Source organism: Gasterosteus aculeatus, chromosome 7 (assembly GCF_964276395.1).
Source record: "Gasterosteus aculeatus chromosome 7, fGasAcu3.hap1.1, whole genome shotgun sequence".
Lineage (NCBI taxonomy): Eukaryota > Metazoa > Chordata > Actinopteri > Perciformes > Gasterosteidae > Gasterosteus > Gasterosteus aculeatus.
The window spans coordinates 29,915,239-29,936,557 of NC_135694.1; the positions used below are offsets into that span (position 1 = coordinate 29,915,239).

The window sequence follows — 21,319 nt, forward strand, 5'->3', positions numbered from 1 at the left end:
TGAGAGCGAGCTGATGTCGGCAAACACGTTGGTCTTTATTAGAATTTGGAGCAGAGGAGATCGGAGGGTTGAGGCGTCGCGGGTGTCGGGGGGTCGGGGGGGGGGGTCACGTCTCCGGCGTGGACCAGGGTGAGTCGCTCTCCGTGCAGCAGGATGGTGATTAAAAATTGAACTATATACACACACACGCACGCGCTCTCATGCTCCATCTGAATTCCCCAGTAACCCATCCGCCACTTTCTTTCTTCCGCACGCCTGCAGTACGTTGCTCACTCATTTCCTCCAGCGGACGCCGCGGCGCGCTTTCATCTGCCGCGGCGGCGGCGTACTCAGACCTGAATTAGCGTTTGGCGGATGAAAGGGAAGGCAGCTCGCCTCTGGCCCTCGTCAAAATGTCTGTGTTCATTAAAGACGTCATTTGATCAGATGTTATTTTTAGTTTACGATGTGGTCTTTTACCACATGGCAGCCACTTTAATACCGAAAGCATGTTAGTCTCCCCCGTCGATTAAAGGGATTTCTACCAGCCTCCCGACCATATTTACAGGCGCAGGTCACTGCTTCCTGGGATTGGCACGTTCCATGACATTGGGGATTGGTTATGAAAGAAAAACTGTGTTTTTTTCTCCTCATCCCATAATGACGTCTTTTGTGCTGACACAGCGCTGCAGAGACCTTGAATTGAATACCATTGTTACATATTCCAATCTTTAAATAACCCTTTAAATGGGCCAGTGCATGAAATTCTTTAAGCTTCATGAACGAAGGTCAAAACAAACTCACGCACTATAAAACGGGTAAATCTCCACCACGAATAAACCGCATCCACCCAAATGCTTTAAGACAAATCATCCGCATCGGCTCAGTGTGCCGTGTGGCGGCCCCCCGTCTTTTGTTTTTCCAGGGCGGTGGATTAATCCAAATGATGCTCTGGCACGCCACCAACGACTGGAGCCGCTCGCTTATTCCCTCGGCTAAATATTCAAATGCCCCCGTGAACTCCATTACACGCCGTCAATTCCTGCAGCCGCTCGCATTTTGATTGGTTTAAAATCAGGGGAGTGACTGGGCTCCTTGTAGGTCAGTGTTTGCGGCATTGTGAGGCGACAGCGTACACGGGCCGCTTGCTGTCATTTGGTCCGTTCCTTTACCGTGACGGTGCGACGACATTCCATTACTGCAGATGTTGGCAGTGATCAGTCTCGCTTCTCACCCATTCGGTCGGAAACCGAGGCCCCCGGGAGAGACATTCACACGCGCCCGGAGGTGGCAAAGACGGCAAAAAACCACATCATCTGCAGATCCGGAGGTCAACGAAGCAAACATCCCCTTGACATTAATCTCCCCAGAATTTGTAGAAAAATGGGGGGAAAACCAACAAAGAAACAACGGGACACGGGAGACATTTCAAGGGCACAACTCATGACGGTGTACAATGAGATGAGGCCGTCTGGTCCACTGGTTCGGTGGGCGTCGAAAGCTCTTGAAGACGTGAGGTTCCAGCTCTGTTTGAAAGGTCTGCAGTCACAGCCCTTCGCTTTTCTACCTCACGCTCACTCACAGGGAGGTTCTAGTGTGTCCTGCCCGTGGAGGCAGAGGGTCAGATCCAGAGGGTTCTCCTCTTTGAGAAGGTTTCCACTGAGCTCTTCTGATGTGTGAGGTGCACATGTTGTGCCACCTGGAAAGTGTCTTACACCTACAAACAAGGAGGTGCCCGTCCCTCAATACCCCGAGAATAGCAGCTCCGTCACAGAGTGTGCATCTTACTTTAGACTGGCAGTGATCATTAAATCCCCTTATAAATATAAGCTTTTTCCAAAACTGCACAAGAAATAAATATGCATGACCAAAAGAATGGACAAAGTGACGAAGAAAAGAATACAAATGAATTAACATATTGTAGGGGGGGAAAAAATGGTTGCTAACTATATTACAACTGACTGAGTGAAACCTGAAACCTTTGTGATTCATGTAAATCTCTCTGGTGAAATCTGGGTACAACCGCATCGAACCATCAAGATCAAAAGTGAAGGTTTGCAACAAAAATCTTGTGGCAGTACTGACTCACGTCAATCCTCTACAACTGCACTGCAGCGCAGGTAATAAATGAAACATCAGTCCCAAACCACACAGCTGTTTAAATTGTTTGCAACATCTGTTGTTCGTCTTGTAATCGGATAAAACCTCAAGATGCCCCCCAGAGTGTCCGGCCTTTGCCTCTCCAGCGTGTGTTTACTGTCGACGCTCACAAAGCGTGATCGGTCTCTCTGATTTCCCCTTTTGGAAGCGCAGCATCCAAAAGGCGTCGAGGGAATATCCTCTTTGCCTTTTTGGGAGAGGCATCGAGGAGCACCACGCGAACCCGCTCCGTCTCGCTTTCCACCTCCCCTTAAGATGCACGTTAGTTGCTGTTGTAATAGCGCTTTCCATCCTGAACCCAGAGCCAAGATTATTAGCCAGTAACAAATGCATTAAAAAAAGCAAAAAAACGGGAATTTGCTCGTTGGCTTTTAAATGAAGCTCAATGGCGACGTTTTTCTAGTTCACGGCTTAAAGCGGAGGCCAGTAAACGCATCGCCATGGCTACAGAAGACAACTTTGAGTTGGGATCGATCAGCTCCCACTGACGGCTCAACGTCTCTAAATAGGGAACACTTAATTAGCTCCTTTTGTCCTCCGTCGTCTGTCTCCCTCTCAACCTCCCTCTTCATATCGCTCTCTCCCTCGTCTCTCCGTCACACTTCACCCAGCGCCATTATCTCATTATCTCCCTGCAGCCGTAGTCACATACAACACACACACACACACACACAGAATGAATGAATAAACATGCTGAACTTTGTTCAGTCTCGCTCTGCATTGCTTTCCTCTTCCATCGTATTCCGTTCCACAAATTGTCCCGCCATCTTCTCGTAAACGGCGCATTCTCCCTGAACCGATCCATCACGCAGACGTTAAGGCCGTCGGTGTCGATAAGACTTTTTAAAGTAGCTCTGTGCTGCTGACAGACAATCCCCCAGGCAGCCGGAGCGGCTCGATCATCATTACAACTTTCTTGAAATTAAATCAGCATTAGGTACCAATTAGAAACGTGTGAACGGTACCTTTTTTCTTTTCTTTTTTTTTTAAACAGCAGATGCCACCGTTTTTTTCCCCAGCTAATGGGCTGAGATAGTGATGTGACTTGGTCAAGAGTCCTGTCTGTCAGGCTGTCCATCAATAACAGACGCTTCGCTGCAGCGCTAGATTCTCACCGCGAGGCGGATTGCTTTGACATTTGCTGCATTTGAATATTCATTCATCACTGCGGATTTAAAGGTTTCCTTCACGAGGTATCATGAGAAATGTACATTAGACTAAATATTATTATTCCCCTGAAGATGCATACTTAAACATTTAGTCACTCCATCGGCTTCCCACTAAAGCAAATGTCAAAATTTGCTCGTGGTATTCATTCATTTAGCTGCAGAAACGACGTTAGCTTCGCCATCAGTAAACAGGAGCACGTATTCAATCCACCATTCTCTTTTGAAACGACACAGTGGAAATCTTTCTGCCTCCAGAATGCGAGACCCTTATTTCTGCACAATTAGCAGCGGACCCCGTGGTCGCGTCGGGTTCGGGGGGGGGGCCGTGCAAACACCTGCCGGGAGCCGCGCTCGCCCAACGCCAAGAGGGATCTACGTCGGCCTGGAAATACATCAGAGGTCCCTGTGCATAATAGCAGTGTGCAGACCCCCTCTTTATTTGAGATGAAGTGGGGCAGCCATTTGCCCGACTGATCCCGATGGGGAGCTGGAAATAGGAAAGCAATAAATCAAGCTGCCACAGGCGAGTTTACACTACAGCGGCGGCTACCGGAGTGAGCCGACCAGGAGGCTGCTGGCTACGATTTTGGGGAAAAAAATCAACGGAAAAAATCCAAATGATCGCGCGTACAGACGGGGGATTAATTTGTTTTAACTTGGAATTGGGGGAGGGGGGCTTATACATTACAAAACATGGGTACAGCGTTGTGGTGATTAACGTCTCCCAAGGACACATTGGCTGTTATTTAGAAACAGCTTTTGCAAATATATTCATTGTTCACTTGCACATCAGGGAATGTTTTCGATCTCCACGCTTCTCGTGTTCAAATTTAAAAAAGGAAAGTTAAGTCCGGTCAAATTGTCAGAGCGGCCTCGTCCTGTCGAACGACATCACTTTGCTTTGGAACAAGAAGAAAGACAACGTGCCCCGTGAGCAGAATGGAGCTTCTAACAGCGTGCGAACGCACCACAGGCCGACGCCAACTGTCAGCGACATCACAAAGCCTGCAGTCAACAACGCAAAGCAATTTCGGGCGAAGATGGGACGACGATTGTAGGAGAGATCAGTGCAATCCGAAGAATGACAAAACAAAACTGTGAACTCGTGTTTAAATGAGAATAGGCGCTTTAACACAAACACGGTCCTTTGGAACTCATCCGTGGCTCGCGTGAAAGAGACGGAGTCGGTGCACATCTCCTGAGCGCCGCTCGGACGTTTGCTTTATCCTTCGGAAAACAGAAAACTTTGGCGGACCGGGTTGCCGTAGCGTTCTCTTTTAATTAATGTCACCTCCAACATCCAGCGAACACGTGTGAAGGAGTGAAATATGCTGTCATTCAACAACACCGTCTGGATCCTCTCGGACCACATTAACACAAGAAAAGGGAGGTCATTTTATTTAATTACAACATGTGTAACGTAACCTCGTGCTGTTTAAACGAGGTCCTCGTAATGACTTCCGGTGTAACTGGCGCGTGACGTGTGCAGCCGAGCGCAGCGAGCTGAACCGGGCGTCAGGAGGGCCGAGGAAAGGAGAAGGAGAACCAGCTGAGTCGGGCGCCTCCCCTTGTTGATCCAAAAAGGATGAAATGCACACAATCCATCGTTTTGAATGATCCATCTGGACGTTTCCCTCACACATGGACATATTTGGGCGATTGTCAAACGATGGGACAAACGTGAACGTACTTAAAAATATGGAATTCATGCTAAACGAACCACCTGGTTAGGAACATGTTGTAGTTCCCGTAATGTTGGACGTAAAATGTTCCTTAAAGGGGGACACAAACTGGGTGAATGTCTCGCGTTGGCGGCCAGTTGACGTAGATGTTTAAGTGATGTTTTGTTTCTCAAAATGAAGTACGCACGAATAGAAACACACAGGCAAACTCTTCCTTCTCCTCTTTTCATTGTCCTACAGGGAATTATTTATTTTAAATCAATGTGTGCACTATAAATGAAGCCCACTTAAACCACACTTCATAATAAATGACTTCCCCACTCCTCCGTAATGCACTCGCTCCCTAATTTACTACCCGAGGGTTCAATGCTCAACGTGGATTTGTCGTCCTCTGCACAGAAAAGCCGTCCCGCACTATTCCCCTCCGACACTCCACCGGAGACCGGAAACCAACCCGAGGTGGACTTTGTCCTCGCGTCTCCGACGGCTTGATTGAAGCCGGACTCATTCCTTTCGTTTCGGAGGGCGGCGCCAACGGGGGACGCGAGGCGGCAGAGGAAAAACAGGAAAAACGAAGGTTTCTTCTTCCTCTGGATTCGTGGACACAACAGCTTGCGTTTGAAGAATGAGGTTGGCGGGTTAATGGTGCGTCTTCTGGGACCCATTGATTGGACGCTTGCTCAAGCCGCTTCCCCCCCCCCCCCCCCCCCCCCGTGCACATCCCTAATTTCCTTTTCCTTCGGTAGACTTCTAACTGGTGGAAAACACCATTAATACGACACAACTAAAAGGGAGCTGTGATTCCGTGTGGATTCTTCGCTTTGTATCCGGCCTCGCTGGCAGAAAGCTGCGGCTCCGTCCTCTCTGTCCTCCGAGCCGCGATGGGCGCCAAACCTCTAAGCGAGTCCGGGGGCGGCGGGAACGTCTCATTACCGTCCGGACAGCGGGGGGGGCCGTGACGGAGAGAGCTGGTAAAATGCAGAGTGAGAGACAAAGAAAAACGCACACAAAGAGACGCACAACAATGCCGCGGAGAAACAAAAGGCCCGCGGGGCTGCACGGATCGGACCGGAACGGTACACAAACAAAAAAACAGAAGTCTTTTTGTTTGGCAAGATGCGATTATACCTCCGTACAAAGCGGCAACTACCTCGTCTGCTCAATGCAGACTGATGGCACGAAGAGGTTTGTTGGGGTACTGAGACGCAGCAACACACACACACACACACAAATAAACTGCTCTCCAATCTTGAATCATTTCTGAAGAATGAGTCCATGTTCTACTCCGTTTTCAGGTTCACAGGTCAAGACGCGATTCATGAAAAGACACACGTGTCATTCTAATGCAGTTTAGCCTCAAGTGGATGAGAACACTATTTTTATCTTAAGCAGCTTTAAAGGTAGAATAGGACCGAGGTGGAGGATCGAGTCGCCCGTCACAGGGCTCAATGGGCCCAATGACACGTGAAAACATCACATGAGAACCTTTCATACTCTCAGACAACCTTTGGCTCATTTCTCACTGTATGAACCGATTATAATAAAACATGAAGGTTTTCTTTTGGAGTAAATGAGAGATCATCACTGGGAATAATCCGAGGCACAATGAGAGCCTTTCCGCTTCGACCAAAGCGTGTTTTTGATTAAACGAAGACAGAAATATACATTCGGATCGCAGGAAGAGGCTTCATTTCAATAATCTTCAAATTGAGTAGTTTAAATTATTCTTCACATGCTTTTGAAAGACGATTCTGCTTTCCAGTTGCCGGGTAACAGTGAGTTCTTTGAGGAGGTTTACACAGGCCGGCTTTAGGAGGCCAAGTGTGAAGAGGTCTGAGATCAGCTCATCATTCCTCAATAACCTCTTTACAGTTTTCGCAAGTGAAGAAACAAGAGGACATTTGCACAGCATCAGGTGTCTGAAATCCTCTCCAATTGGTCTCACCCACAACCGGAGATGTGTGCATTCAAAACAATCGACCAAAATGATCTTTTAAAAGTAAACCACTGTCGTTCAGGCCCACTTTACCGATGTCATTTATATAAATGCAACTAAACGGTATGGATATTTTTTTTTAAATGATATGTGTATGTATTGTATATGCATCGAAATGCCACTACAGGATTTAGAAATTGAGGGAAGCAACACACACTCGGAGGTGCGCGTCGTCGTGCACCTTTGTCGCTGAAGTCGTCGACCAGGATGACCTCGGCGAGGAGCTGCGGCGGCGAGCGGTTGAGCACGCTGTGGACGGTCCTCAGCAGCGAGGACCAGCCCTCGTTGTGGAACGGGATGATGATGCTGGTGTTGGGCAGCTTCTCCGCGTACAGCTTCCGTTTGCAGCTGCAGAAAAAAGGGAAAAAGGAAGTACGCAAATAAAACCCCTAACGCGTGTTTCCCCGAAAGCACCATTCAAGCCATTTCATCTGATGGTTTTGCAGAGAAAACTGCATTTCAGAGAGAAAAACAAAGGCTGTTCTAAACAGGCCTTCACATTTCATACATAAATCTCTTTGGTTTTGATGCCAAACTGTCTTGCATAAAAATAACAATAATAATTAAAAAAAAACACAGATGATCACATTCTTCAAAACATGCTGTTTTCAGTGAAACGCTCTGAATATTGCTGGCGGGGTGAAGTGAAAATGCAAAGGACGTTTTAGCACTACACCCACATAACTCTGCATGGCAGCTAATCACGGCCCGCTCGCTGATGGAGAGCGACGCATGGTGGGGGGGTGGGGGGGGCGGAGCCGGGTGTAGCGAGCCGTGTCAGTCCATCAGCGCCCGTGTTGAACATCGGCCCGCCTGTTACTCATTCAAATGTGAACGCTGTGAGACGGTCCGGGTGATCGGTGAGGCAGTCGACTGGTGACTCTTAACAAACCTTGTCCAATTCCTCTGTGTGTGTGTGTGTGTGTGTGTGTTTTATTTAAATCTTGTCAGCGTGCAGAAATCAAATGTGTCGGTCGTGGGCGTGCGACCGGCTGCCTCTGAGGCCCCGGCAGCACGCCAATCACCAGGTGGGAGACGCTGCCCCCGGCGCTCACAATCAATATTCAACAATGTACAATGTACTTAATGTTGAATTAAGTACATGATTAAATCTATTTTTGCATTTTGCTCTGTGGAATAAATATTTCATCTCATTTAATCATATTGTATCAACTGCAAGTGCAAAATAAATAGAACCAAAGTTAAATTAAAAAGAAATAAGAAATGCGCACAGACAGATATAAGTATGGATATAAGATAAATAGACAACAGAATTGTTTATCACGATATGTTCCAAACAGTCTCGTATTGCTTTATATCTGAAATGTTCTTTTTATTGTGGTATTGATATGCTGAGTCATTGCATTGATCTGCATCCAAAAGGCTTGATGAAGATGGACCCAAAGGAACTCCAGACTTGACTAATAATTGTGCCTTTTCTGAGCTTCTTAAAAGAACTGCCGTTTGCGCGAAGGTTTCAAATGAATGACTGGATTCGATCGGGCATCGGGCAGCGGACTGTCGACTAGTACCTGGTTACTTCCAGGCGTTCCGGAGTAATTATTCCCATCGGCGCAGGCGGGTCACAGCAAAGAGATGTGTACGGGTCAAGGAAGTAAATGCTTTCAAAGGCGTCGGTTTGGACAAGAAAAGAAACCAATCCTTGTGGGCGAACTGGCGGTGGGAAAGCGTTCGAAGCGGCTTTCCACACAAAGAAAGGGAAGGTTCAAGAGTCAGACGAGAGCTCGCCAGGCCGCCAAAAGAAAAACTGGGACTTAAGGCCTTCTACAATACCACTATTGAAATGTCCCTGCTCTCTAAATTATATAAAAAGGGTCTTTTTGTCCCTATTTTGTGATGCAGCTGTAATTATCGATGAATGAAGCCCATGTAGACAAATGCACAGGTGGCAGTCAGGGGCTTTAATATCCACATTTTACTGAAATGTTTTTTCCACCAGATCCGGATCGAACGGTTCAAGGCAATGAAACGGTCTCAATCCGGGCCTTTCACACACACGGCAGGACCGACGGACACAAAGTCCTCTTTCTATACATTTTCAGGACATCACATTTATTCACACTGACACGCCCGGTTGTGAGATTTAAGGTCCCCGGAGGACGCACACAAACACCGGCGTACCCACGCGGGACTCACTTTGCGTGCCGGATGTCGGGGACGGAGCGATTGAGGGAGATCTGGTTGCTGATGTAGATGTTGAAGCCGTTCTCCCTGTAGGCCTGGTCCGCCCGGTCACTTTCCGACAGAGGAAACGGTTTCCCCTGCTCACCGTTGCCTGCAACACACACACACACACACACACACACACACGGGTCAGTGGCGCTCCATTAACCCTGAATCCATCTCAGAAACATGCATGTGGACCCAAACACTGTACATCAGTCTGTATTTAAATATGCCGATTGTTCACCTCGCTGATTGTGAACCCCGAGAGGACAAAAGGACGGAGGCTTCCAGGTGTTTGTGCAGAAATGTCAGGTAAGGGTATTATGATATTCTGATACCTTTATGATACTTTCTCTCTGGCAGACGAAAACACCAAACTATACACGCTAAGTCATTTTAAGGCTTAATCTGCTGGTGGTTTTCCTGATTAAACTGTCAATCGTCAGGAAATAGTAAAAAGAAAATGTTTTCCGAATCCAAAGTGGCTTTTTTTGTCCAACAGCCAAACCAATTTAGTTTAAGATCATTTAAAAAAGCAAGAAAATATTCCAATTCAAGGCTGGAACGAGCTGGTGAAAAATCACTTTAAGGGAAAATAAACCAATAAGCTTCCAGTTAATCAACCAATCATCTGCGATCAGGACTGAGACAGATTATACACACACACACACACACACACACACACACACACCTGTCCATGTGCTGTGTGGCACTGTCTAGATGTGAGACACGTACACACAAGCACGCACGTAATCACTCCAACGCTCCTCCAAACGCACAAACAATCCAACTCATTTCAGCAGTGCATCAAATTACACCGGGCCGCGTGTTTCATTAACCGCTCATCAACGCTCGCCACACAAACGCACAAAGGCGCGCGGAGGCTTATCTACAGTCAGGGAGCGTCACATTGAAGTGAGCCGCCTGGTTTCATTAGAGATGATCTTTCCACATTCCTGGAGGTACCAACTGTACAAAAAAAATAACGCTCTTCAGAGATAAACTCGAATAATAAACCCACATATTTTGCTTATTTTGTTCCTCGTGGTTGTTCAAACCTGAACCGTAAGAGAGATTTCAAAGCCATCCAACCATAAGATTTGTTTCTGAGTGAATTACAGATTATTTTGTTTTTTTCCTGCGGACTGAAATCGACCAAGTGTTTTCATTTGCACGGTGCGCACGTTCCTCCTGCCGGCATGTGAAGAGCTCCAGGCAGGTTTGGTTGTTGACCGTCTCCCACTTTGCCTTCCACCATTACTGCATGCTGGGACATTCTCGCCCCAGCTGTGTCCCACATTCATACCACATATTGCTCTGCAGCTCCTGTGTCTCAAAGCCCGACGCGCGCGCTTTTCTCATTGCCGCTTGGCAAGAAAAAGTGAATTTTGTAGTCCCACTTTCTTAAAATCAGAAAATACAAAACTTTATTTTACAGCAGGAGGTGAAAAAATCCAGGGGTCTCACAAGCCCGGGTGGAGATGTGAGACCAGGTGCTTTGTGATGCTCATTCCCAGGAACTAAACACCTCTGCTCCATCGATAGAAGAGTGGGTTTGTGTCCCCGTTTCCTTTTTATTAATCTAAAGTCACTTTCTCTTTGAGCAGCGTGTTTTCTCGCTATCATTTTTGAATATAGGCCATTCTGTACCTTTAAAACCGCCCCTGCAGAACAGCTGCAGCTGCTTACATCCAAACCTAAAACGCAGTTCGCGCAATTCAATCCGCTGTTAAGAGGTTGTCTGCACAGCCTAAAAGCCTCAATGGTTCTTGTGCGCACCATGAAAAATGATCTTCATATGAATTAATAAAAAGGCAAATTCAGTAGCGCTTGTGAAAGAAAAACAGACAAGGGTTTGTTTCCCACTCAAAGGCGTGAGGCCGAATCGAAGCCTTGAGTAGCAGATCGACTGAGTGTATCTACAAACCGCTGGAATGAACTCAGCATGGATTCGCACCTCTTTTCAAAGGGAGACGATTCCACCCGGAGGGAACGAGTTGTGGCTCAGCAAAGAGCGAGGACCCACCTGAGCGAGCGGCGTCTCTCCTCATCGCTTCGTAGTCGTGCCAGTCCGTCCGCCGCACGCCGTCCGGTCCCACGTGGGCGACCTTCCTCGCCTGGTTCGACCCCTGCAAGGGCACACAGGCACACGTTTAGGCCTCCGCCGTTTAAGCTGTCCGGAGACCACGAGTCGGATACACGAGATCTGCACATTCAAGATGCTTAAAATCAAGATAAATAATACAAATGTGATGCATAAGAAGCCATATAATCTAAGCCATGAATTGCAAATGCCAGAATAGAAGAAAAAAGAAAGAAAAAAAAAAAGAGCTGCAATTAATCTTTTACAACGAACACACAAACTTGTGCAGAATCCCACTTAACGTCACTTCATTTTCCTCTTGGCTGTGAGCCGAAAGCCGCACGGTTATGTTTTTCTCCTTAAAGTGCCCCGCTAACAGCCGGGGTTTTACACAAAGGGTGGAAAACCTCTTTCTATTTTTTATGACATTCAGCTCCACTGCTCCGACACACATGCACAGACGTACACGCCTCGCTGCACACCCTCATCAACAAAGCTATTATTCTCTACTCAGCATTTAAATTCAATACAGCCATTTATGAAATTTCCTCTGCTTTAAGAAATTACTTTCTGTGACTCGGAGGATATTATGGGATCACAGCACAATGATAAATCAATTAGCTCCATGGGAGGATGCAATTAGTAAATGCCGTTAATACAAACGGCGCGTCTGACTGCGTGGAATGCCATTAAGCCGGCTGTTAGCTGATGCCACGGCGCCGGCAAACAAGCAAGCGCGACGTGTGACGGGAGCACGCGCGTGTGTGTGTGCGCACACGGGTGAAATGTGTCGGCTGCCTCCGGTCACAATGCCGCTCGACTTTCCACAGGTATCCAAGGTAGCCTTTACTGTGTGAAACAGGATTTACCTTTGATAAAATCATCTCGGTTGTTTTTCCTGTGGATCTTTCTTAATTTGATTTAAATATAATGTATGTGGGACATGATGCATATTGTTTTATTTCAGTTTGATAGAATGCAGTTCACTTTGAACGTATTTCCACTCAGCATCACCCCCGCACTGAAAAGTCTAATAGAAGCAATCGCGAGTGCAGCAGTGTTTCGTATTGTGCTAAATTGTATTTTGGGGTCAGTCCCTCGGAATATGAAGGGGATGTTTGAGAGCCGCCTTTCTGCAACGAAAAAAGAAGAAAAAAATGTATCGAAGAGCCCAAAACGAATTTCTTCCTCCGAAGGCTAAAATAAAACATCGTATTCCAATTGTAAAGACTCACCGGTGAGAAGATGGAGACGGTAAAACTCCGTCATTCTCATCATTCTGCCCGCGTCCCTTCCTCACGCCTCACGCCTCCCTAACGGCCGTCGCCACGGACAACGGAGGCGTTTCCTGCCCCCGGCCACTTTTCAGCTCCATCAATATTCAAGGTGTGGCGTGAAAGTGGCTAATAGGGCGTGACGGGAGCTACGCCAGGAACCGCGCGGGCCGTGTTTCATCTCCATCAACTGCTCCGTCATTAATTACAAAGCGCTGTTTTCAGACACGCCGCGAAGGAATTCATACTTTATCAGCCAAAACATTCGGGCTGAACGCAGCGAGAGAGAGAGAGAGAGAGAACGACAGCGAGGGAGAGGGTGGCGTCCAATTTCACCTGAGTGATCACTAATTAACGTTCACGTAGCCTCCCCCAAAGACAAAGCCATCTATTCATCGAATGTTTGCAGCCTACAAAGCGTCGGCCCCCCTGGCGGCGGTAAAAATCCCGAGCTCTAACACACGTAGAACAAAGCAGCAGATCATTGGCGATCATTTACTGAATGAACATCAAGGTGTATTGAAGGAGACTTGAAACCAGCGGCCGAGACCAGAAACTCATGGTTACGATGCTTATTTGTGTCATGCAAGGATTTAAAGCTAACTAAGGCGGCGCCAAGCAATCATACACCTGCAGCTGCTTAGGAGAAGATGTCCTCCATCATTATTTACTGTTATCCTATTTCGCCCTCTCCCACTGGCTTCTGAAAAGGCCGTGCACGCCGCACCTGTCGCAGACTTGAAAAGGTCTTCAACACCTGAAAAAACCAATGAAAAGCTCAGCACAATGAAAGGAAATGCCAGGGCTAACCTTTGAGGCGTTATCTTTTTCGGAGTTACCTCAGCGGGCTTTGTTGCAGCGGCTTTATTCTTCAATGGATGTACGGTGTTATGGCACAAGAGGAGCTCTTCTTCGGAGAAAGATGTGACAGCAAAATCAGAAGAGAATGCCAGTGAAGTCTCCCTTGTGCCCGATGACCTTCCCATTAAAGCATACTGGTAAACCTGTGAGGTTTTTTGCACGTGTGGTGGAAGCCGTCCAGCCTCTGATGCTACGACTTTAGAGACTATATCAGAAAGGGGTTTGCGTTGCTCTCGCGCCGTATTCTGTGTATTTCATCGCTTTGCGCTGCATTACCGAGCATAGGGGGGACTAAGTCGACAAAAATGTAATGAAAAATTACAAAAATGTTCAAATATTTATCTTGATTTGTGTTGCAAATGTTCAAATTTAACATCGGCCTTGAAAGTAGTTTCCCTTTAAGCAGCCGCTTTTTCCCCCCCATTTTCCGCTGCTTCCAGGTCTGTTGTGCTGCACAAAGACGAGGCGTCACCACGGGCAGATCGGGGACTGCTGTTGGGCTCCTTTTCGCTTGGCACGGGGGGGGGGAAGCTGGCATTACCAGCAGAGCAGTAAGCCTGATAAGAACCGAGCGGCCCGTTTGTTCTCCGAGGAGGAGGAGGACGAGTCCGACCTCCTGGGGTCAACGCTTCTCTTTTCTGCTTCCTCTCACCGCGCTCACAGCCGACAGAAGCTCAGAGTGAGAAGAGAAGGCCTCTGTTTCATTCCCCCCCCTGCACCTCCCCTTCCTTCCTTCCTTCCTTCCTGTTCTCTCAGATCACAAACAGATCCACCTGGACCCCCCCAGAGACACAATTACCTGTCTTTCTCATCCCACCTCACCCTCTGCTCTTCCTCCTCCACCTTCAGCCCTTCAAGTCAAGCTCACCAATCCCCTGCGACCTCCTGTGAGAACATGAAACGCCCGCATCTTCTGACCGGGGAGATGCATGACCCACCGCTCATGACTCCCCCCCCCCCCCCCCTAAACAGAGCGGCATTATAGCACACGCCATTGAAATGCGCCGTTTGGGTTTTCTGTGATTCACATGCAAATGCCTCCAGACGTCCGCCCGACTGCGCTGTCAGAGCGAGACGTTAGCTGCGGCGATGCAGACCCCCCCCCCCTAGTCTCCCGAAAGGAGTCATTATCCAGAGTCCCGGCGAGCAGGAGGGACGGCAGGAAGGACGGTACCAGACGTTCCGCTCGCACACCGCCGGGTTGCTGTGGGAATACGAAGCGCTGGGGTCACCTGGACGGCAGAAGCTCCCGCCGCTGAATCAAAGCAAAGATTAACCAAAGGGTAAAGACCAGGAGGAGGGCGCCGGACTCTTTTTGAGAAAGTTTTCCCCAAAAATAAATACATTTCCACACCGAGCAGCTTTTCTTTGGCTTTTCAGTCGTGCTTTTTGATGTTATTTTTTTCTCAAACCAAATTACCGACAAGGACAAAGAGGACTTAACAACCCCCCCGGTGTGTAAAGGTCTAAATACATGAATAATTTGAACAATTTGTACATCTGCCTTAAGCAAAACGGAATAATTTAGTCATGGCTGGGAAGTAAAACATGAAAAAAATGGTAATAAGAAAATAACAGGGATCCAGGTTGCAACATATTGTGTAAAGAACGGAGGCTGTGCAGCACACGTATGTACACATGGTAAACAAACACCAACAGAACTGATACACACGTCAGTTGTGTACGTGCACAAATAAAAGGACTAGTGGGTAGACTCCAGACACAAGTGTGAACAAACACCTGCAGCAAAGAGCAGCGCCGCTGCAGAGGGCCTTAAAGTAGATTAATCACAACTGTTGAAGGATGCTGCTGGATTAAAGTATTTAATTACATAGAAAAAGGCCGACCCGGACGATCAAACTCAATGCTGCAGGGGTTGTTTGTGTCGCTGAGGCACTCTGGGATATTCAAAGCGGCACGAATGAGTTAATATTAACTTGCCCGGTCCTATTAAATATATCGAAATTGAATTTGGGTGCAGGGGCCGTTTCAGGCTTCCCTCCACAAAAGGACACACACACACACACACTAAAAGAGGGCGGTGTGGGTTTGGTCGTATACAGCTGTGTTGGTTCTGCCTCCTCTGGCTCCGGTCCAAACACATCTCAGCCGTTCCCATAAGCCGCGTATTATCAGAGGACGGACAGGGAATAACAGCACGGAGCCACCGAGCAGCCGGCCGTCAACTTCCCGGGCTTCCGGTTTCGTTGCCGGCCTGAGGCGAAGGCTACTAAAGGACCCCCCCCTTACTTGTACGGCTCCCCACGGGAGGCAGACCCACTCTGTGGACTCTGTCTGTGTGTGTGTGTGTGGGGGGGTCGAGCCCTCGGCCACCATGATCAATGCTCGCTGTGGTTAAGAGGCAGATGAATGGCTTCCACGCGCTGCACCAAATTCACTTTGAGTAACAGAAACTCACAGTGGAATTGAGAAATCGAACACCAACAACGGGTGTAACACTTGAACGGAAGCTGGCCTCAAGAGCGCGAGACCTTATCTGGCCGTTTAACATTTAACCCGTTCACCCCTCAGCCAACGGTTTGTGTTCCACAATGAGCGCTTTTCATTCGGCTAATTATTCGTGCCTCCTTCGCTCGTCCTGCAGCGGGACCCGCGAATCAATCGAGGCCCACAACCATCGCGAGGCAACGGATCATCTCCCAGCAGAGGAGGAGGAGCGAGGAGACAATCAAAGACAATCCGTCTAGTTGTTGGTGCGACCTGGCAGTAGAGCAAAAAAGGAGCCGCCGGCGATTGGACCCGTAACCACTACTGGAACGGCAGTCCGCACTTAATTATTTCCTCAGGTTTGAGGTCAGTGGAGATGCTGTGCGTCGTGATTAATTGCAGCTCCCTCATACGTGATGCCAGGACGCCTCGCTTAGAAAATACATCCCTGTTGGGCGTCGTTAAGACCCGAAGGGAGCGATGCGAATGAGAGACCTGGGAGGAGGCCACGTTTGCAAAGCGCCACTGCTTTAAGTGTCATTCTGATAAAGAATGCTTGATTGAACTCTAGCGGTATCCAGCCGCACGGATAGTTTGAGACATCCGTGAGGTCGCGAGGCCAACTACAATTTAGATATTTCTCCTCCTCAAATACTGAACGAAATTGCATTTGAAGAATTCCTCAGATACCTCCCGGGACCCCCGTGTGTCCCTTTCACTCTGGACCCAATCGTCTGGTTCAACAGCAGATTTATTTGAATGTAGTTCATTTGTATGTGAATGAGGCCGCAGCTCATTCTGATGGTTCAAGCGCCGCGTCGTCTCCAAGCGAAGCCGACAACAAAGGGGAAGGAAATATCCGCTACAGATGTCTCTAACAAGACTTATGTGGGAAAAGGCTGAATAAGGGTATTGATTTTTATCTACTTCAGTGAAGCCAAACCAGCCCAGAGGGAGCACTCAAACACAGAACACCAGCACAGATATTGGTCCTTCCTTTCCCCTCATTTGTCCTCTGATGCGGTTGCGGTTTGCCTATTAAGTTTCGCCAATAAGAAATTAAAAAAAATAGGAATGCTTGCAGCTCTCCAGCTGCGGAAAAGCTTCTGTGTTGTAGTAAAAGCCAAGAGACGCATGTTAGCGTTGCTTGATGTAAATCCGGCAGCCCGGAGTTCTCATTTCTGCAGAAATAATGACACATGGAGTCAGAGTCAAACCAGTTCCTCCGCCTTAAAACTACGATGACTCAGCGTGGAAGCAATTACATCACCATGTTCTATACTCACCAGACACCGTAGTGACGTAGAATCACCACAAAGTAAACCGATCTCTGATCACGTATTTCATCTTTAACCCACAGAACGGAATATTTCTCTGAGATTTTAAAGAGTTAGCACTTAAAAAAAAAAAAAAGTGTGCCTCCAATTCATCCAGTCGCACTATCACGTATACGGTGAGAGTCCTCCACCCTTTAAGTGTGGAGGCACCGGGATCAGGAGCCCATTGGGGTTCAGTCTCTGGCCCCCCGAGGGGCATTCAGACGTGAGGAGGAGAAGAGCTTCAATCACTCGCTCTTCCTCCTCCCAAATGTTTGGCAACCCACGACTGTGCCTCATCCGCCGTGAGGCTAACACCACGGAGGGACTTTAGTCACCGCGGGGCAGATGCTCGGGAGTCACCCTGGAACAATATAAACGTGACCGCGCTCTTTGATACAATTCCTAAATGAAGATAAATGATAGGATTCGCTTTAATGTTGTTGAATTCTGCAAACGAAATTAAAAGGAAATTTGAATGTTCCCTCAGGATGAGATCAATTATAGTAGATATCAATTTGTAGCACCTGAGAGTGATGCTTTAACTGCGTTACATTACGTTTATAAAGCGCACTCTCCCACAGAGGCGTGCTTGGGGATAAATGACTGAGGACTTTCCTCCAGGAAAGTCAAATAAAATCAATTGATAAGGTAAAACAAAGCAAATGTTTCTGATTCATGGGGATCTTTTCACTAACACTTTTCAGAATCCAAATTGAGTCGTGAATCATACTTCCGTTTCTCGTTATTCTCTTCATTCATCTTTGTGTTAATCAATACTGCATTCAGCCCCTGGCACGCTCACTCGTCCCCTGCAGCCGGCAAGAAGGACGAGAAGTTAAAGGGCAGCAGCATCAATTAAAACACAATCCCTTAATGAAACCGTCTCCAGTCGCTTCTCCAAAAGGAGCATCTGGAAAGCCACCGCTAAATGCAACACACCCGCCGGCCGCCGGTGTCATTAACACCGAGCGGCAAACGAGATAAGAAACCTGGAGCCGATCCTCAATGTGCACGAGATGCCTGCTCTGAATAATGCTCCAAAATGTGACCAACGCAACGGGAGTCTGCGCCGCGTGTTTCGCTCTGCGCGCTCCCCGCGGCGCTGAACCCAGGCGGCGCTCTCCAGGGTCCTGACTGCGCACCGCACGCGCGGGCTTTTATCAGAGAGTCGCCTTAACATCACCGAGGAGACAACCAGGATAACAAGATAATAAAAACAAAACACACACACACCGCGAGTGTTTCCTCGCCGAGATCCACTCACCTGCGTCCGGAGGACGGCGCCGCCCGGACCGCCGTCCGCCGCGTCGGGCGAGTTCTCGAACACCCGGTCCCGGTAGAGGGACCAGAGCCCGACGTTGGGCAGGAACAGGAGCGCCGCCACGAGCAGCCCGGCGACCTGCAGCAGCCGCTTCTCCTTCCGCCTCATCTCCTCTCTGCGGCCGGAAGAAAACTGGAGTCCCGAGCGGAGGCAACTTTCGCTCTGGCCGTCTGAAGGGGAGGGGCTGCTTTAATAATACCAAACAACGTACGCAACGTCCGGTCAGGACTTTCACAATAAAAATAACAAAAACAACTGGGGTCGCTTAGGATTTGCTGGAGTGGGGGGGCAGCTTGTTATATTCCCCGTTTAAAAACAGGAAATGTGGGGTTTCATCAATTCCCACATTGCAAATACGATGTAGTAAAATATGAAGGTTTGAATTGATCTTACATACGTGTTAGAAAGCTCCAACTGGCTGAATACATGACGTCCCAGACAATATTTGCCACTTAATATTAGATTCAAAAAGGCATATGAAATGCAGATAGACATATAAACAGCTATGCTTTTGTCAAATTATAGCTTTGTTAAGTTATTTAAACAAATCACCATTCTTGCTATTATTAATTAAAGTTTGAACAAATAAATCTGTAAAAAAAGATTCACACCTGAAGAATTCAGACGTACAACTAATTGATAAGAGAATATACAACATGCTAGGCCGCTTCAGAGCCACACGCTGCTATTTAGCTATTAGATATTAGATATTTAGCTATTTGGACTCCAGTGCAGCATGAACTCAGACTGCATGAACGTGTGTCTGCAGATTTGAACGGAACACACAGCTTCTACACGTCTCCCACGATGGATCCTGTTTGGAACTGACATCCAGGTCATCATATTGTTTTAAAGGTCCAGTTCGGCATATTTTAAAAGGTATGCTTTTGTTAACAACCACTAAAGTCTCAATATTCTATTTCCTACTACTTTGATTCATGTTATTCTGCACACTTGTTGGCGCTTCTTATCCCCCCCGTCTCTTGCGAAGGACGGCGTCGATGCTTTTGTTTTGAAGGGTAAATCACTTAACTTCCTGTATTTTTCTGACTCTGCTATCAAACTTGATCGCGTTCAAACTGGCCAAAAAAAGACACGTATGGATAATCCAAAGGATCCGCCTTCGACAAACTACTCTGAATTTAGTGCCTGAGACTGAACAAAAAGGAGAGAAAGGAAAGATGGGAACAGACTTAAGGTGAACAACGTTAAACTGGACTTCCTGCTGTAAACCAGATCATCCAAACAGAACACACACCCTCCATCATACTGGGCTCAGTCGTCCAAAGAGTTCTTTCCTACTATTAGTGAAGATCATGCATTGCAAGTGACATTTTCCTTTTGCAATGCTGTGCAGAACCTTTCCAATGAATCGAGGAAACGAGCATCAAGAACAGGAAGAACTTGACATGAACGTTGTTTTAAGTGTATTTTAAAAGCTGTGTTACTTTTGTTTTCCGCAGCAAAATCGCCTGCGTATTCCAGGACCCTCGGACGTTGCTGCTGGCTCTGATTTTTATTGACTAAAACTTCTGACCACACCACACAGAGACCGAAAAGAAGCAAAGAAACTAGAAGCTTCCAACCAGAGAGGGCAGTAAAACACTGCTTCCCAACCAGGAGTCAAGGGTCTCCTTAGAGGGGAACTGAAACAGACCTAGTGACAGTTATTTTGTGTTATTTCATTGCCGAATCAGAACTTTTGCAACGTTAAATCCCATCGGAATTACGTGGGCAAGGAACAGAGAGGATGTCAACTCAGCCGTGAGAACGTTCCCTCAACAACGTCAATAAAGTGGGGGTTTGCTTCATGACTCATCACAGACAGCAACATTTACAAATGAGCTTTTCATTAAAAAAAAATGACACCAAAATCCATCGCGTTCAGAATCAACACGTTCAATTTGTGTGGATCCTCATTTCGAGGAAATCTGGGCAGTTTGCAACGAAAAGTAGGTTTGTGAGTCAGGCGATTGAGCTCAATTTTAGACTAGAAGAGGTCTTTGTAGAGCTGTAGGTTTCCAAATGTCATAACGGGCAGGACTCAATCACAGCCTTTAACAAAATACTTCAAGTTTAATACAGAAATCAAAAATGCTTAGTGGCAAAACGGACACAAGGACCAGGAGACACACATGGTTTAAATACTCTGGGGATCGGACACAGGTGGAAACAGGGACACGGCAGACAATCACAGGGGAGGACAAGGCAGGAAGTGAAGGGACACAAGAGGCAGGAAACTACAAAATAAAACAAACCCACACCGTGACACCAAATAAATGCTGTGGTTCTGTTTTTTGGATCAGTTTGAACACATTAATAAATGCATATTTTCCCACGTCTGTCTTCACGCACGGCGTTCTTTGTGATTATTTCATCAATTCTGAGCAGATTTACGAGCTCAATTCATCCAAACAGAACGATGCTTAGGTAATGCTCATCCGGGGAAAGTCGTGGCGCGGCCTTTTCTCTGCTGCGCTTTCAGCACAGAGGAGTAAATCAGGGATTTGCCACCGCGGGATATTAATGCTGCCATTTCCTCCGCTTTGATTTACTGAGCATTACCTGGGTTTTTCTTGTTGTTTCCCCCCTTCCTGAACCTCTCTCAAGTCCACACTGAGCCGGTGACAGGAGCAGGAAGAGTCACAAAGCGTAAATCCCCACCACATCCACGGGTTGCAGGGTTCATCCATAATTCATGCGGGACGACGCCGAACAGATTGAATTGTCACAACTCGGGCCGGTGCGGATGGAGAGAACAAGAAAGCCGCCCTCTATCTGTCTGGAATGGAAGGAGCTGGATTAGCAGGGGGGGGGGGGAAGAGGCTCCGACACGTCGC

The 21,319-nt window shown here is 47.5% G+C and overlaps 1 protein-coding gene across 4 annotated transcripts in view; it reads right to left on the bottom strand.

Annotated features, from left to right (window-relative positions):
• Positions 1–18,659, bottom strand: part of LOC120822435 (polypeptide N-acetylgalactosaminyltransferase 10) — a 31,741-nt gene extending 13,082 nt beyond the window's left edge. For 2 of the 4 annotated variants that reach the window (XM_040182131.2, XM_078106904.1), the window contains exons 1-4: positions 18,423–18,653; positions 11,200–11,302; positions 9,144–9,282; positions 7,168–7,334 (exon numbers count right to left, since the gene is read on the bottom strand). In XM_040182131.2, the coding sequence (XP_040038065.1) occupies positions 7,168–7,334; positions 9,144–9,282; positions 11,200–11,302; positions 18,423–18,587 (574 nt within the window). In that variant the 5' untranslated portion in view covers positions 18,588–18,653. Of the gene's footprint in view, positions 1–7,167; positions 7,335–9,143; positions 9,283–11,199; positions 11,303–18,422 lie in introns of all 4 variants that reach the window. The other 2 variants (XM_040182129.2, XM_040182130.2) reach the window with 2 other exon arrangements.
• Between the last annotated feature and the right edge of the window lie 2,660 nt (positions 18,660–21,319).